Here is a 17,500-nt window from a genome sequence, read left to right as displayed (position 1 = left end):
AGGGTTCAACACAGAATGGTTAATTAGAGGGTTCATTAACAGACTGGTTAATTAGAGGGTTAATTAGAAGGTTAATTAACAGACTGGTTAATTAGAGGGTTCAACACAGAATGGTTAATTAGAGGGTTCATTAACAGAATGGTTAGTTAGAGGGTTCATTAGAGGGTTACTTAGAGGGTTAATTAGAGGGTTCAACACAGAATGGTTAATTAGAGGGTTCAACACAGAATGGTTAATTAGAGGGTTCATTAGAGGGTTCAACACAGAATGGTTAATTAGAGGGTTAATTAGAGGGTTCAACACAGAATGGTTAATTAGAGGGTTAATTAGAGGGTTCAACACAGAATGGTTCATTAGAGGGTTCAACACAGAATGGTTAATTAGAGGGTTAATTAGAGGGTTCAACTAATAATGGTTAATTAGAGGGTTAATTAGAGGGTTCAACACAGAATGGTTAATTAGAGGGTTCAACACAGAATGGTTAATTAGAGGGTTCAACACAGAATGGTTAATTAGAGGGTTCATTAACAGACTGGTTAATTAGAGGGTTAATTAGAGGGTTAATTAACAGACTGGTTAATTAAAGGGTTCAACACAGAATGGTTAATTAGAGGGTTCATTAACAGAATGGTTAGTTAGAGGGTTCATTAGAGGGTTAATTAGAGGGTTAATTGGAGGGTTCAACACAGAATGGTTAATTAGAGGGTTCAACACAGAATGGTTAATTAGAGGGTTAATTAACAGAATGGTTCATTAGAGGGTTCAACACAGAATGGTTAATTACAGGGTTCATTAGAGGGTTCATTAGAGGGTTAAATGGTAAATGGTAAATGGTGCATTTATATAGCGCCTTTATCCAAGGCGCTTTACAGAGATTGTGCATTACATTCACCCATTCACACACACATTCATACACCGATGGCAGCGGAAACCATGCAAGGCACCAACTAGCACATCGGGAGCAATTAGGGGTTCAGTGTCTTGCTCAAGGACACTTCGACAGTAACTCTGGGGGAGCCCGGGTTCGAACTGGCAACCTTACGGTTACCATCCAGGCACTCTACCCCTGACCCACCGCCACCCCGGTTCAACACAGAATGGTTCATTAGAGGGTTAATTAGAGGGTTCAACACAGAATGGTTCATTAGAGGGTTAATTAGAGGGTTCAACACAGAATGGTTCATTAGAGGGTTAATTAGAGGGTTCAACACAGAATGGTTAGTTAGAGGGTTCATTAGAGGGTTCAACACAGAATGGTTAATTAGAGGGTTCATTAACAGAATGGTTAGTTAGAGGGTTCAACACAGAATGGTTAATTAGAGGGTTCAAAACACAATGGTTAATTAGAAGGTTCAACACAGAACGGTTAATTAGAGGGTTCATTAGAGGGTTAATTAGAGGGTTAGTTAGAGGGTTAATTAGAGGGTTCAACACAGAATAATTAATTAGAGGGTTAATTAGAGGTTTCAACACAGAATGGTTAATTAGAGGGTTCATTAGAGGGTTCAACACACCATAGAATGGTTAATTAGAGGGTTCAACACAGAATGGTTAATTAGAGGGTTCAACACAGAATGGTTAGTTAGAGGGTTCATTAGAGGGTTCAACACAGAATGATTAATTAGAGGGTTCATTAACAGAATGGTTAGTTAGAGGGTTCAACACAGAATGGTTAATTAGAGGGTTCAAAACAGAATGGTTAATTAGAAGGTTCAACACAGAATGGTTAATTAGAGGGTTCATTAGAGGGTTAATTAGAGGGTTAGTTAGAGGGTTAATTAGAGGGTTCAACACAGAATGGTTCATTAGAGGGTTCATTAGAGGGTTAATTAGAGGGTTAGTTAGAGGGTTAATTAGAGGGTTCAACACATAATAATTAATTAGAGGGTTAATTAGAGGGTTCAACACAGAATGGTTAATTAGAGGGTTCATTAGAGGGTTCAACACAGAATGGTTAATTAGAGGGTTCAACACAGAATGGTTAATTAGAGGGTTCAACACAGAATGGTTAATTAGAGGGTTCATTAACAGACTGGTTAATTAGAGTGTTAATTAGAGGGTTAATTAACAGACTGGTTAATTAGAGGGTTCAACACAGAATGGTTAATTAGAGGGTTCATTAACAGAATGGTTAGTTAGAAGGTTCATTAGAGGGTTAATTAGAGGGTTCAACACAGAATGGTTAATTAGAGGGTTAATTAACAGAATGGTTCATTAGAGGGTTCATTAGAGGGTTCATTAGAGGGTTAATTAGAGGGTTAGTTAGAGGGTTAATTAGAGGGTTCAACACAGAATAATTAATTAGAGGGTTAATTAGAGGGTTCAACACAGAATGGTTAATTAGAGGGTTCATTAGAGGGTTCAACACAGAATGGTTAATTAGAGGGTTCAACACAGAATGGTTAATTAGAGGGTTCAACACAGAATGGTTAGTTAGAGGGTTCATTAGAGGGTTCAACACAGAATGATTAATTAGAGGGTTCATTAACAGAATGGTTAGTTAGAGGGTTCAACACAGAATGGTTAATTAGAGGGTTCAAAACAGAATGGTTAATTAGAAGGTTCAACACAGAATGGTTAATTAGAGGGTTCATTAGAGGGTTAATTAGAGGGTTAGTTAGAGGGTTAATTAGAGGGTTCAACACAGAATGGTTCATTAGAGGGTTCATTAGAGGGTTAATTAGAGGGTTAGTTAGAGGGTTAATTAGAGGGTTCAACACAGAATAATTAATTAGAGGGTTAATTAGAGGGTTCAACACAGAATGGTTAATTAGAGGGTTCATTAGAGGGTTCAACACAGAATGGTTAATTAGAGGGTTCAACACAGAATGGTTAATTAGAGGGTTCAACACAGAATGGTTAATTAGAGGGTTCATTAACAGACTGGTTAATTAGAGTGTTAATTAGAGGGTTAATTAACAGACTGGTTAATTAGAGGGTTCAACACAGAATGGTTAATTAGAGGGTTCATTAACAGAATGGTTAGTTAGAAGGTTCATTAGAGGGTTAATTAGAGGGTTCAACACAGAATGGTTAATTAGAGGGTTAATTAACAGAATGGTTCATTAGAGGGTTCATTAGAGGGTTCATTAGAGGGTTAATTAGAGGGTTCAACACAGAATGGTTAATTAGAGGGTTAATTAACAGAATGGTTCATTAGAGGGTTTATTAGAGCAGCGGTTCCCAACGTGGGGTCCGCGGACCCCTAGGGGTACGCGACGCATAGCCAGGGGGTACCCAAGGGCCCTCAAAAAAAATAAATAAAACATTTCTTTTTTTTTTTTCTGAGGGGGCTTGTGAATCATGGTGTGTGTGTGTGATATGAAATGTCCAGTACCTCCCCAGTGCCTCCCCAAGTGCCACCCCAGTGTCTTCCCTGCAGTGTCTGCCCAGTGCCTCCCCAGTGTCTGCCCAGTGGCTCCCCAATGTCTCCCCAGTGGCTGCAGTTTCTCCCCAGTGCCTCCCCAGTGCCTTCCCAGTGCCTCCTGCAGTGTCCCCTCAGTGCTTCCCCAGTGCCTCCCCAGTGCCTCCCCAGTGTCCCCCTGAGTGCCTCCAGAGTGTCCCCCCAGTGCCTCCCCAGTGTCCCCCTGAGTGCCTCCCCAGTGTCTCCCCAGTGCCTCCCCAGTGTCTCCCCAGTGTCCCCTCAGTGCCTCCCCAGTGTCCCCCTGAGTGCCTCCCCATGCTCCCCAGTGTCCCCCTGAGTGCCTCCTCATGCTCCCCAGTGTCTCCCCAGTGTCTCCCCAGTGCCTCCCCAGTGTCTCCCCAGTGCCTTCCCAGTGCCTCCCCAGTGTCCCCCTGAGTGCCTCCCCAGTGACCAGCCGAGTGCCTCCCCAGTGCCTACCCAGTGTCCCCCTGAGTGCCTCCCCATGCTCCCCAGTGTCTCCCCAGTGTCTCCCCAGTGCCTCCCCAGTGCCTTCCCAGTGCCTCCCCAGTGTCCCCTCAGTGCCTTCCCAGTGCCTCCCCAGTGTCCCCTCAGTGCCTTCCCAGTGCCTCCCCAGTGTCCACTCAGTGCCTCCCCAGTGTCCCCCTGAGTGCCTCCCCAGTGTCCCCCCCGAGTGCCTCCCCAGTGCCTCCCTGAGTGCCTCCCGAGTGTCTCCCCAGTGCCTGCCCAGTGCCTGCCCAGTGCCTGCCCAGTGTCCCCCCAGTGTCTCCAATAGCAATACAAGAGCAATAATACAAATCAATCTTAATTTATTAATCTTATTCATTAATTATTGAATCAAATTAATTAATTAATCAAAATGTTCGACGCAAGAAGGCCCCCCTGCGGCCTGCGCCCAGCACCATGCCAAAGCTTTTTCCTGCAGGAAACACTGCTTGTGGTTGTAAATATATTGTTATCTGTTTTGAGGGGGCTTGTGAATCATGGTGTGTGTGTGTGTGATATGAAATGTCCAGTACCTCCCCAGTGCCTCCCCAAGTGCCACCCCAGTGTCTTCCCTGCAGTGTCTGCCCAGTGCCTCCCCAGTGTCTGCCCAGTGGCTCCCCAATGTCTCCCCAGTGGCTGCAGTTTCTCCCCAGTGCCTCCCCAGTGCCTTCCCAGTGCCTCCTGCAGTGTCCCCTCAGTGCTTCCCCAGTGCCTCCCCAGTGCCTCCCCAGTGTCCCCCTGAGTGCCTCCCCAGTGTCCCCCCAGTGCCTCCCCAGTGTCCCCCTGAGTGCCTCCCCAGTGTCTCCCCAGTGCCTCCCCAGTGCCTCCCCAGTGTCTCCCCAGTGCCTCCCCAGTGTCTCCCCAGTGTCCCCTCAGTGCCTCCCCAGTGTCCCCCTGAGTGCCTCCCCATGCTCCCCAGTGTCCCCCTGAGTGCCTCCTCATGCTCCCCAGTGTCTCCCCAGTGTCTCCCCAGTGTCTCCCCAGTGCCTCCCCAGTGTCTCCCCAGTGCCTTCCCAGTGCCTCCCCAGTGTCCCCCTGAGTGCCTCCCCAGTGACCAGCCGAGTGCCTCCCCAGTGCCTACCCAGTGTCCCCCTGAGTGCCTCCCCATGCTCCCCAGTGTCTCCCCAGTGTCTCCCCAGTGCCTCCCCAGTGCCTTCCCAGTGCCTCCCCAGTGTCCCCTCAGTGCCTTCCCAGTGCCTCCCCAGTGTCCCCTCAGTGCCTTCCCAGTGCCTCCCCAGTGTCCACTCAGTGCCTCCCCAGTGTCCCCCTGAGTGCCTCCCCAGTGTCCCCCCCGAGTGCCTCCCCAGTGCCTCCCTGAGTGCCTCCCGAGTGTCTCCCCAGTGCCTGCCCAGTGCCTGCCCAGTGCCTGCCCAGTGTCCCCCCAGTGTCTCCAATAGCAATACAAGAGCAATAATACAAATCAATCTTAATTTATTAATCTTATTCATTAATTATTGAATCAAATTAATTAATTAATCAAAATGTTCGACGCAAGAAGGCCCCCCTGCGGCCTGCGCCCAGCACCATGCCAAAGCTTTTTCCTGCAGGAAACACTGCTTGTGGTTGTAAATATATTGTTATCTGTGTTGCGAGGATGACGGGGTACCTGGAAAAATATCTACCCCAAAAGGGGTACCTGGTCCAAAAAAGGTTGGGAACCCCTGTATTAGAGGGTTCAACACAGAATGGTTAATTAGAGGGTTTATTAGAGGGTTCAACACAGAATGGTTCATTAGAGGGTTCAACACAGAATGGTTAATTAGAGGGTTAATTAGAGGGTTAATTAACAGAATGGTTCATTAGAGGGTTCATTAGAGGGTTCAACACAGAATGGTTCATTAGAGGGTTCATTAGAGGGTTCAACACAGAATGGTTCATTAGAGGGTTCATTAGAGGGTTCAACACAGAATGGTTAATTAGAGGGTTCATTAGAGGGTTCAACACAGAATGGTTAATTAGAGGGTTCATTAACAGAATGGTTAGTTAGAGGGTTCAACACAGAATGGTTAATTAGAGGGTTCAACACAGAATGGTTAATTATAAGGTTCAACACAGAATGGTTAATTAGAGGGTTAATTAGAGGGTTAATTAGAGGGTTAGTTAGAGGGTTAATTAGAGGGTTAGTTAGAGGGTTAATTAGAGGGTTCAACACAGAATGGTTCATTAGAGGGTTAATTAGAGGGTTAGTTAAGGGTTAATTAGAGGGTTCAACACAGAATGGTTAATTAGAGGGTTAGTTAGAGGGTTAATTAACAGACTGGTTAATTAGTTCAACAACATTACTTTGTGAATGTAACCTAATATAATAATTGTGTCCTTGTATGCATCTCCTTTGTGTGTGTGCGTGCGTGCGTGGGTGCGTGCATGTGTGTGTGTGTGTGTGTGTGTGTGTGTGTGTGTGTGTGTGTGTGTGTGTGTGTGTGTGTGTGCGTGTGTGCGACTGTGCGTGAGTGCGTGTGTGTGTGTGCGTGCATGCGTGTGTGTGGGTGTTCAGGTTCAGATATATGAGTTGGAACAACATAAGATCGAGACATGGAGAGGTCAGTATACTGGGTTACTGGTCAGTACTGGTCATTACTGGTCAGTACTGGTCAGTATACTGGGTTACTGGTCAGTACTGGTCATTACTGGTCAGTACTGGTCAGTATACTGGGTTACTGGTCAGTACTGGTCAGTACAGGTCAGTACTGGTCAGTACTGGTCAGACGACCCAATTAAGCATTACACTTGTTTACAACAGGGTCCACATTGTTCAATTCATCATGGTCAGTACAGGTCAATACAGGTCAGTACAGGTCAGTACTGGTCAGTACAGGTCAGTACTGGTCAGTACAGGTCAGTACTGGTCAGTACTGGTCAGTAGTAGTACAGGTCAGTACTGTTACATGTCTTCCCATGAATCAGGGAGAAAAGTGTAGCAGAGCCCAACGCCAAGATACAATATTATTTGTACACATATTCTCATTCTATAATAATATTTGTTCCATCTATTCGTGCGTTATCTAACTGAACTTATTTAAACACTTGTAGTTCATGTTCCAGAACTCTAGGGGGCCCATGCAGTGTAGATAGATGTATCGTTGTCCATGATTCCTGATCAATTACATTTCAATATTTTTCACATATATCCGAGGTGGTGCAAAGTAACTAATTACTTAAGTACAGTTTTAAATTTCTAACGCCCGGGGGTTATATTAAACCATTACATCGTAGCGCCCAGCGATTCTTAGCAGCGGAGCACATTTAGCGACGGCCCGGAAGTTATCCCGGTTGTGGCTGTAGCTGCTAGATGTAGCCAAAACACTCTCGATGCGATCGACAACAACGGGAGGTGTGATTAATTCTATCGCGACTAGCGACGGTACCACGGTGGGTCCGTCTAACACAGGATCTTTTATTAGAAATTGGACGGAACGATTTAGATCAAAGAGTTATTCACGTTTTAAGATCTCGTCGGCTAAAATGGGGGGGGGGGGGGGGGGAGAGACATTTTCGCTGAGGTCCCACCGGAAAATAACGTCGAATGTTGCGGCGACAGACGCTCCCAGCCTGTGGAGCGACAGACGCTCCCAGCCTCGGCGTTACTAATCGCTTGATACAGACTTATAGCATGTTATGTAGACAGCACTATAATTGCATTGTATGTAGCCATAGCACGTCATACATATATGCATATTATAGTATATATGTATAGTTTATATGTATAGTTTCATTATATAGATATTCCACTGTTACGTTCTTAGCTTACGCATGGTTCATGATAAATGCTTTTTATGTGATGTATTCCCATGCTTGTTTGTTCTTGCTTAATGTAAGTCGCTCTGGATTAAGAGGGTCTGATAAATGCCTAAATTGTAAATTGTAAATTGTAATTGATAGGGTCGGAGAACTCAGGGTGTTAATGTGGGTTTTATTTTTTATTTTATTTATGATGTTGGACTGACATTTAAGTCATTGTTTGTTTCAGAGATCTATCTGTTATAATGTTATAATGTTATAATGTTATAATGTTATAATGTTATATGTTATAATGTTATAATGTTATCATGTTATATGTTATAATGTTATATGTTATATGTTATAATGTTATAATGTTATATGTTATAATGTTATGTTATAATGTTATATGTTATAATGTTATAATGTTATAATGTTATATGTTATATGTTATAATGTTATATGTTATAATGTTATAATGTTATAATGTTATAATGTTATAATGTTATAATGTTATAATGTTATATGTTATAATGTTATAATGTTATATGTTATAATGTTATAATGTTATAATGTTATGTTATAATGTTATGTTATAATGTTATAATGTTATAATGTTATATGTTATAATGTTATAATGTTATATGTTATAATGTTATATGTTATAATGTTATAATGTTATATGTTATATGTTATAATGTTATAATGTTATAATGTTATAATGTTATATGTTATAATGTTATATGTTATAATGTTATAATGTTATACTGTTATAATGTTATATGTTATAATGTTATAATGTTATAATGTTATAATGTTATATGTTATAATGTTATAATGTTATATGTTATATGTTATATGTTATCATGTTATATGTTATAATGTTATATGTTATAATGTTATAATGTTATAATGTTATATGTTATAATGTTATAATGTTATATCTTATAATGTTATAATGTTATATGTTATAATGTTATAATGTTATATGTTATATGTTATATGTTATCATGTTATATGTTATAATGTTATATGTTATAATGTTATAATGTTATAATGTTATATGTTATAATGTTATAATGTTATATGTTATAATGTTATATGTTATAATGTTATAATGTTATAATGTTATATGTTATATGTTATATGTTATAATGTTATAATGTTATAATGTTATATGTTATAATGTTATATGTTATAATGTTATAATGTTATAATGTTATAATGTTATAATGTTATAATGTTATATGTTATAATGTTATAATGTTATAATGTTATATGTTATATGTTATATGTTATAATGTTATAATGTTATAATGTTATATGTTATAATGTTATATGTTATAATGTTATATGTTATAATGTTATAATGTTATAATGTTATATGTTATAATGTTATATGTTATAATGTTATATGTTATAATGTTATAATGTTATACTGTTATAATGTTATATGTTATAATGTTATAATGTTATAATGTTATAATGTTATATGTTATAATGTTATAATGTTATAATGTTATAATGTTATATGTTATAATGTTATATGTTATAATGTTATGTTATAATGGTATATGTTATAATGTTATATGTTATAATGTTATATGTTATATGTTATATGTTATAATGTTATAATGTTATAATGTTATAATGTTATAATGTTATATGTTATAATGTTATATGTTATAATGTTATAATGTTATAATGTTATAATGTTATATGTTATATGTTATAATGTTATAACGTTATGTTATAATGTTATATGTTATATGTTATAATGTTATAATGTTATAATGTTATAATGTTATATGTTATAATGTTATATGTTATAATGTTATATGTTATAATGTTATACTGTTATAATGTTATATGTTATAATGTTATACTGTTATAATGTTATATGTTATAATGTTATAATGTTATAATGTTATAATGTTATATGTTATAATGTTATAATGTTATAATGTTATATGTTATAATGTTATAATGTTATAATGTTATATGTTATAATGTTATATGTTATAATGTTATATGTTATAATGTTATATGTTATATGTTATAATGTTATAATGTTATATGTTATATGTTATATGTTATATGTTATATGTTATATGTTATAATGTTATATGTTATAATGTTATATGTTATATGTTATAATGTTATAATGTTATAATGTTATATGTTATATGTTATATGTTATATGTTATATGTTATATGTTATAATGTTATATGTTATATGTTATAATGTTATAATGCTATATTTTAATATGACTGTCTCTGATCTAGAGAAAAACATCACTGAATATACCATAAAAAAGCGTTTTTTTAGCTCTTCTGCTGCCGACGAGTTCTCTCGTCACCTGGGTCCCCCATTGCCCGATACTCCCCCAGTGAATGATATGGTTCACATTTTTAATCTTAAACTAGAGTCAGCTCTTGATATAGTGGCTCCTTTGAAAACAAAAAAGAAACATAATACCAGAGTAACACCCTGGATAAATGAGCTTTCACGCTCACTGAAGCAAGAATGTCGAAGAGCTGAGCGAGCTTGGAGAAAAAACAAACTCACCATCCACCTAGAGATTCTTAAAAAGTCAACAGTCGCCTATAACAAAGCCTTGCGTCTAGCAAGGCAGGCATATTTCTCTGGCATTATTAACGAGAACAAGAAAAATGCTAGAGTCCTATTCTCTACCATTGATCGACTTTTAAACCCCCCCCAGTCCTACAAGCAGTCATTCCCGGCCTCTAAAGCTAAGTGTAATGATTTTGCATGCTTTTTTGACAACAAAATTTCAAACATTAGAGCTGATATTATGAATGGTGCTGCTGCTAGCGCAAACCGTCAAACAGCAGCAAATGGTCCCAGGGTAGATCTCTCCAGGGGGAGCCTATCATCGTTCTGCGAAATTGAGGAAGACGAACTCCGCAAAACTATATCACAGATGACATCATCGTCCTGTTCATTAGATACAATTCCCACCAACTTTCTCAAAGAAGTCTTAGACAGTGTGATTGGAGATATCCTAAAAATTGTAAACAGCTCTCTACAATCAGGCGTCTTCCCAGACTCACTGAAGACTGCTGTAGTTAAGCCCCTTCTCAAGAAACACAATCTTGATCCCTCTGTTTTGGGTAACTATCGACCCATTTCAAATCTACCCTTTCTGGGCAAGGTTTTAGAAAAATGTATCTTTCATCAATTGGATGTGTTTCTACAGAACAATAATGTGCACAACAAATTCCAATCTGGCTGTAGGAAAGGCCACAGCACAGAAACAGCACTTGTAAAAGTAATGAATGATCTGAGGGTGTCTGCTGACAAGAAACATGTATCCGTTCTCTTACTTCTAGATTTAACGGCTGCATTTGACACGATTGATCACTCAATTTTAATACAGCGTCTGGAGCACTGGATAGGCCTGTCTGGTACGGCCCTGTCCTGGTTTTCCTCCTACCTATCAAACAGAAGTTACTTTGTCAATCTAGCCGAGTTTGACTCAGACAAACACGACATCAGTTCTGGTATTCCACAGGGCTCGATTCTTGGCCCTCTGCTTTTCTCCTTGTACATACTGCCACTGGGCGAACTCATTGCCAATCACGGAGTCAATTTTCATTTCTATGCTGATGATACCCAATTATATCTATCTGTGGCTCCAGATGATCCCTGTGCTTTAGACCCGCTGCTTACCTGTCTGTCTAGCATCAAATGTTGGATGAGTGAGAACTTTCTCAAGCTAAATGAGGACAAGACAGAAGTTCTCATAATCGGCTCTAGTGAGCAGAAAGAATCAATATTAAGCAGACTTGGCAACCTGACTGTAGACAGTAACAGTACAGTAAAGAACCTGGGGGTTATTATTGATTCCGAATTGAATTTTAATTCACACATTAATCATGTTACCAAGATTGCCTTTTTTCACCTTAGAAATATTGCACGAATCAGAGCCTATTTGTCCTTGGACGATGCAAAAACGCTAATCCATGCCTTTGTTTTCTCTCGGCTTGATTACTGCAATGCACTTTTTTCAGGACTGCCTAAGAAAACAACTGACAGATTACAACTTGTCCAAAATGCAGCAGCCAGAGTTTTAACTAGAACTAAGATGAGAGAACATATTACTCCAGTTTTGGCATCACTGCACTGGCTTCCGGTTGTTTTTAGGATTGATTTTAAAATTATTTTACTTGTCTATAAAGCCCTCAATGGTCTCGCACCTTCCTACCTACATGACTGCTTGCCTAAATATGTCCCAAACCGCCCGCTAAGGTCTTCCACTGCTGGCCTGCTCGCTTTGCCTAAAAAAATGGCAACTAAAAAATACGGGGAAGCAGCTTTTTGCTTCTACGGGCCGTCGGCATGGAACAAGCTCCCTCTGTACCTTCGTCAGGCAGCCTCTGTAGACATTTTTAAAGCTCAGCTCAAGACCCACTTCTACAACATTGCCTTTAAGTGATCTTATATTTTTTGTTATTCATGTCCTCACTGTATTCCATCACTGCTTGTTTTTTAATGTCGTTGCCTTGCTTTTCTTTTATGCTTTGCTTTTATTTTATTCTCCATTGTTCTGTAAAGCACTTTGAGCTGCATTTGATGTCATGAAAGGTGCTATACAAATAAAGTTTTATTATTATTATTATTATTATTATGTTATAATGTTATAATGTTATATGTTATATGTTATATGTTATAATGTTCTAATGTTATAATGTTATAATGTTATATGTTATAATGCTATATGTTATAATGTTATAATGTTATAATGTTATATGTTATAATGTTATAATGTTATAATGTTATATATTATAATGTTATATGTTATAATGTTATAATGTTATATGTTATAATGTTATATGTTATAATGTTATAATGTTATATGTTATAATGTTATATGTTATAATGTTATATGTTATAATGTTATAATGTTATGTTATAATGTTATATGTTATAATATTATAATGTTATAATGTTGTGTTTCAGAGATCTATCTGTTATAATGTTATAATGTTATAATGTTGTGTTTCAGAGATCTATCTGCAGTATTCTGTCAACGCTCTGATTAGCATCACTCCTGAATCCAGGTGAGACGCCAGAGAGGCAGGGGCTGCACTTTGGGTCAAAAACAGAGCGAAAATAGCAGATCTACGAGCTCGTAGGTCAGCTATGTGAGCTTTTAGGTCAGCTATGTGAGCTTTTAGGTCAGCTATGTGAGCTTTTAGGTCAGCTATGTGAGCTTGTAGGTCAGCTATGTGAGCTTGTAGGTCAGCTATGTGAGCTTGTAGGTCAGCTATGTGAGCTTGTAGGTCAGCTATGTGAGCTTGTAGGTCAGCTATGTGAGCTTGTAGGTCAGCTATGTGAGCTTGTAGGTCAGCTATGTGAGCTTGTAGGTCAGCTATGTGAGCTCGTAGGTCAGCTATGTGAGCTCGTAGGTCAGCTATGTGAGCTTGTAGGTCAGCTATGTGAGCTTGTAGGTCAGCTATGTGAGCTTGTAGGTCAGCTATGTGAGCTTGTAGGTCAGCTATGTGAGCTTGTAGATCAGCTATGTGGGCTTGTAGGTCAGCTATGTGAGCTTGTAGGTCAGCTATGTGAGCTCGTAGGTCAGCTATGTGAGCTTGTAGGTCAGCTATGTGAGCTTGTAGGTCAGCTATGTGGGCTTGTAGGTCAGCTATGTGAGCTCGTAGGTCAGCTATGTGAGCTTGTAGGTCAGCTATGTGAGCTTGTAGGTCAGCTATGTGAGCTCGTAGGTCAGCTATGTGAGCTTGTAGGTCAGCTATGTGAGCTTGTAGGTCAGCTATGTGAGCTTGTAGGTCAGCTATGTGAGCTCGTAGGTCAGCTATGTGAGCTCGTAGGTCAGCTATGTGAGCTTGTAGGTCAGCTATGTGAGCTTGTAGGTCAGTTATTTTCTGGGTTACGTCACGACATGGACATTTCTAAACACATTGGTTCAACATAAAATGTATGCGTTCAAAGTTCAGGAGACTTTGGAAATAAACGCAGTTCTCCTGAACGCTCGGACAGGAGAGGAGGGGCATTTGCATTTCTTCCGCCATGTAGTAAACGCTGCATTTGGGTCTGTTGTTTTACAGACGGGTAAAAGGGCAGGGGGCTGAAGCCCTCTTTGATGTCTATCTGTGTGCACGTCCCTGATATCATACGATTTTAGTCGACTCAATCTATTGTGTCTCCCCCCCCCCTCCCCCCCATCCTCCCCCCCCCCCCCCCCCCCCAGTCTATTTGAAGCCATCTATTCGCTGCTGAAGAACAAGATCCACAGGTTGCCTGTTATCGACCCAGAGTCTGGCAACGTGCTGCACATCCTCACTCACAAGCGCATTCTAAAGTTCCTGCACATCTTCGTGAGTATAAAACCTCCTCCTCCTCCTCCTCCTCCTCACGATAAAACCTCCTTTTAACCTTAACTTTAACCTTTGGTATAAAACCTCCTCCGCACGGCTTTGGTCCTGACAGCGAAATGTCGTTTTAGTCATAGTCTCTTGAATGAAATTCTCTTTAGTTTTAGTCACATCCCATACAGTCATCTGAAAGGTTTCTGTAGTTTTAGGGTTTCGTCGACTGAACAGAGCCGGGCTTCTCAACGTTTTGGTCTGGGGTGGGGACCCCCAGAGATGCTTTAGCCATGTCTCCCCAGGGCTCCATGACTCCTAACTCCAGGTTTTCCGTCCTCCCCATGCAATTTACAATTTAGGCATTTAGCAGACGCTCTTAATCCAGAGCGACTTACATTAAGCAAGAACAAAAAAGAATGGGAATACATCACATAAAAAGCATTTATCATGAAACATGCGTAAGCTAAGAAAGTAACAGTGGAATATCTATATAATGAAACTATACATATAAACTATACATATATACTATACTATGCTATACATATGTACTATGACGTGCTATGACTACATACAATGCAATTATAGTGCTGTCTACATAACATGCTATAAGTCTGTATCAAATGCTATCTAAGTCTACAGTGCTATCTAAGGGGGTGGGGTAAGTGCTATGGCCATGATGGAGTCTGAAGAGGTGGGTTTTCAGACTACGGCGGCCCATGCAGGGCTCCAGTAGTCCTAACTCCAGGTTTTCCACCCTCCCATGCAGGGCTCCAGTAGTCCTAACTCCAGGTTTTCCACCCTCCCCAGGGCTCCAGTAGTCCTAACTGCATGTTTTACACCCTCCCCCGGGCTCCATTAGTCCTAACTCCAGGTTTTCCATCCTCCCCAGGGCTCCAGTAGTCCTAACTCCAGGTTTTCCGTCCTCCCATGGAGGGCTCCAGTAGTCCTAACTCCAGGTTTTCCACCCTCCCATGCAGGGCTCCAGTAGTCCTAACTCCATGTTTTCCATCCTCCCCATGACTCCTAACTCCAGGTTTTCCACCCTCCACATGCAGGGCTCCAGTAGTCCTAACTCCAGGTTTTCCACCCTCCCCATGCAGGGCTCCCTGATTCCCAAGCCCCGGTTCCTCCAGAGGAAGATGAGCGAGGTGGGCATCGGGACCTTCCGCCACATCGCCACGGTGCAGGACTCGGCCACCGTCTACGAGGCGCTCAGTGTGTTCGTGGAGCGGAGGGTATCGGCGCTGCCCGTCATCAGCCAACAAGGTATACCGACCGGCCAGGGGGCGGGGCGACGCTGCCCGTCATCAGCCAACAAGGTATTACCGACCGGCCAGGCGGTGGGCGACCGTCTGACCGACATCAATCTGACCATCGCGGCGACCGTCCGTCTGACCGACATCAATCTGACCATCGCGGCGACCGGATTGTGGATTTTGGCAGCAGTAGTTTTTACCTATATAGTCACAGTCTTTGGGACTGAAACTTCATTTTTAGTTTTAGTCACATTTTAGTCACCTGGAATGTTTTAGTCTTTAGTCTAGTTTTAGTCGACTAAATCCTACAGTTGACTGAAATGTATTTCGGCGGGCCTTGATGTGCCGTCCTATTATGACTGATTTTACACTCGCTGAAAATAGCCGATCTACAAGCTCACAACGCGTCGCAGCGCGTCGCGTTGTGAGCTTGTAGATCGGCTATTTTCAGCATGCCAACCAAGTGTAAAATCACTTATACTGGATCAGGCACGGAAGGTTCTCATAACGTCAGTGGGTGCCCTCCAGCCCCGCTTTTAATTGGTTCAATAAAGTCACATGGTGCTTCTCATTGGTTCAACATTTATAAAAGTCAGACACACAGACAGACAGACAGACAGACAGACAGACAGACAGACAGACAGACAGACAGACAGACAGACAGACAGACAGACAGACAGACAGACAGACAGACAGACAGACAGACACTATAATTACTGTATCTTTCTCTTGGTCCTCCAGGCAAGGTGGTGGCGCTGTACTCCAGGTTTGATGTCATTGTAAGTATATTGTGATCATTTTGTATTGTCTGTTTGGAGTTTGCATGTTCTCCCCGTGTCCCCTAGGGTAGGTACCCTCACAAAAACATGCAGTAATCCTGGTCTCTAAACTGCCTCCCCCTGGCCTGCCGGGGCGCCTGATGGAGGGGAAAGGAACTGGTTGGAATAACGTGTTCCTTCCACATGCTACGTCCAACCAGGGAAACTCCCCCCTGTCAGGTGCAAAGGAGCGACTTGGACACTCAAGTATGAAGGAAGCATGAGTTCAAGTCCGTTGCTCTCCCCAGGTTGGCGGAGGGTGTGTAGAGCCCAGGAACACATTAGATGATTGACACAGGGGTGAAAAATGTGTTACAAAATCATGGGATAAAAATTATATAAGAAATTTAAAAAAATTGTATTGTCTCCACCCGGCCGAAGGCATGGGATGTATATATTTGTTGCACTCTTTCCGTGTGTGTGTGTGTGTGTGTGTGTGTCCCCTGGAATAACTACAACTGCTCAGAAGAACTACAACACCCACATGCCACTGTGTTACTGTGTGTCTCCCACTAGAAGAACTACAATACCCACATGCCACTGTGTTACTGTGTCTCTCCCACTAGAAGAACTACAATACCCACATGCCACTGTGTTACTGTGTCTCCCTCCATAGAATCTGGCTGCTCAGAAGAACTACACTGCCCACATGCCACTGTGTTACTGTGTGTCTCCCACTAGAAGAACTACAATACCCACATGCCACTGTGTTACTGTGTGTCTCCCACTAGAAGAACTACACTACCCACATGCCACTGTGTTACTGTGTGTCTCCCACTAGAAGAACTACACTACCCACATGCCACTGTGTTACTGTGTGTCTCCCACTAGAAGAACTACACTACCCACATGCCACTGTGTTACTGTGTGTCTCCCTCCATAGGACCTGGCTGCTCAGAAGAACTACACTGCCCACATGCCACTGTGTTACTGTGTGTCTCCCACTAGAAGAACTACAATACCCACATGTCACTGTGTTACTGTGTGTCTCCCACTAAAAGAACTACAATACCCACATGCCACTGTGTTACTGTGTGTCTCCCACTAGAAGAACTACACTACCCACATGCCACTGTGTTACTGTGTGTCTCCCACTAGAAGAACTACAACACCCACATGCCACTGTGTTACTGTGTGTCTCCCTCCACAGAACCTGGCTGCTCAGAAGAACTACAACCAGCTGGACATGACGATGCGCGAGGCGATGGGGATGAGGTCGTGCTGCATGGAGGGAGTGTTGAAGTGCTTCCCTCACGAGACCCTGGAGACCGTCATCGACCGCATCGCAGAGGCCGAGGTCCGCGCGACGCACGCACGCGCGCGCGCACACGCGGGCACGCACACACACTAGTGTTGTTTTTGGCAGCAAATTTCTATTTTAGTTTAGTCATAGTCTTTGGACTGAAACTTCATTTAGTTTTAGTCACATTTTAGTCACCTGGAAATGTCTTAGTGTTAGTCTAGTTTTAGTCGACTAAATGTCATAAGAT

At 41.3% G+C, this 17,500-nt stretch overlaps 2 protein-coding genes across 5 annotated transcripts in view; one reads left to right on the top strand and one right to left on the bottom strand.

Annotated features, from left to right (window-relative positions):
- mylkb (myosin light chain kinase b) overlaps positions 1-17,500 on the bottom strand; it is a 243,182-nt gene that overhangs the window by 118,102 nt on the left and 107,580 nt on the right. The window lies entirely within an intron of this gene.
- prkag3b (protein kinase, AMP-activated, gamma 3b non-catalytic subunit) overlaps positions 1-17,500 on the top strand; it is a 44,292-nt gene that overhangs the window by 12,454 nt on the left and 14,338 nt on the right. For all 4 annotated transcript variants that reach the window (XR_014570374.1, XR_014570375.1, XR_014570376.1 and 1 more), the window contains 6 exons: positions 6,363-6,408; positions 12,616-12,670; positions 13,819-13,945; positions 15,037-15,202; positions 15,934-15,971; positions 17,161-17,307. Coding sequence is in view for 1 of the 4 variants with exons in the window: in XM_083784175.1 (XP_083640301.1) it covers positions 6,363-6,408; positions 12,616-12,670; positions 13,819-13,945; positions 15,037-15,202; positions 15,934-15,971; positions 17,161-17,307 (579 nt within the window). In the remaining 3 variants the exon portion in view is untranslated. The remainder of the gene's footprint in view (positions 1-6,362; positions 6,409-12,615; positions 12,671-13,818; positions 13,946-15,036; positions 15,203-15,933; positions 15,972-17,160; positions 17,308-17,500) is intronic.

The sequence above is a fragment of the Protomyctophum parallelum genome, assembly GCF_964188405.1.
Source record: "Protomyctophum parallelum genome assembly, chromosome: 15".
Taxonomy (NCBI): Eukaryota; Metazoa; Chordata; class Actinopteri; order Myctophiformes; family Myctophidae; genus Protomyctophum; species Protomyctophum parallelum.
The sequence above is the reverse complement of the archived record's forward strand: the minus strand, read 5'-3'. Positions and strand labels throughout refer to the sequence as shown.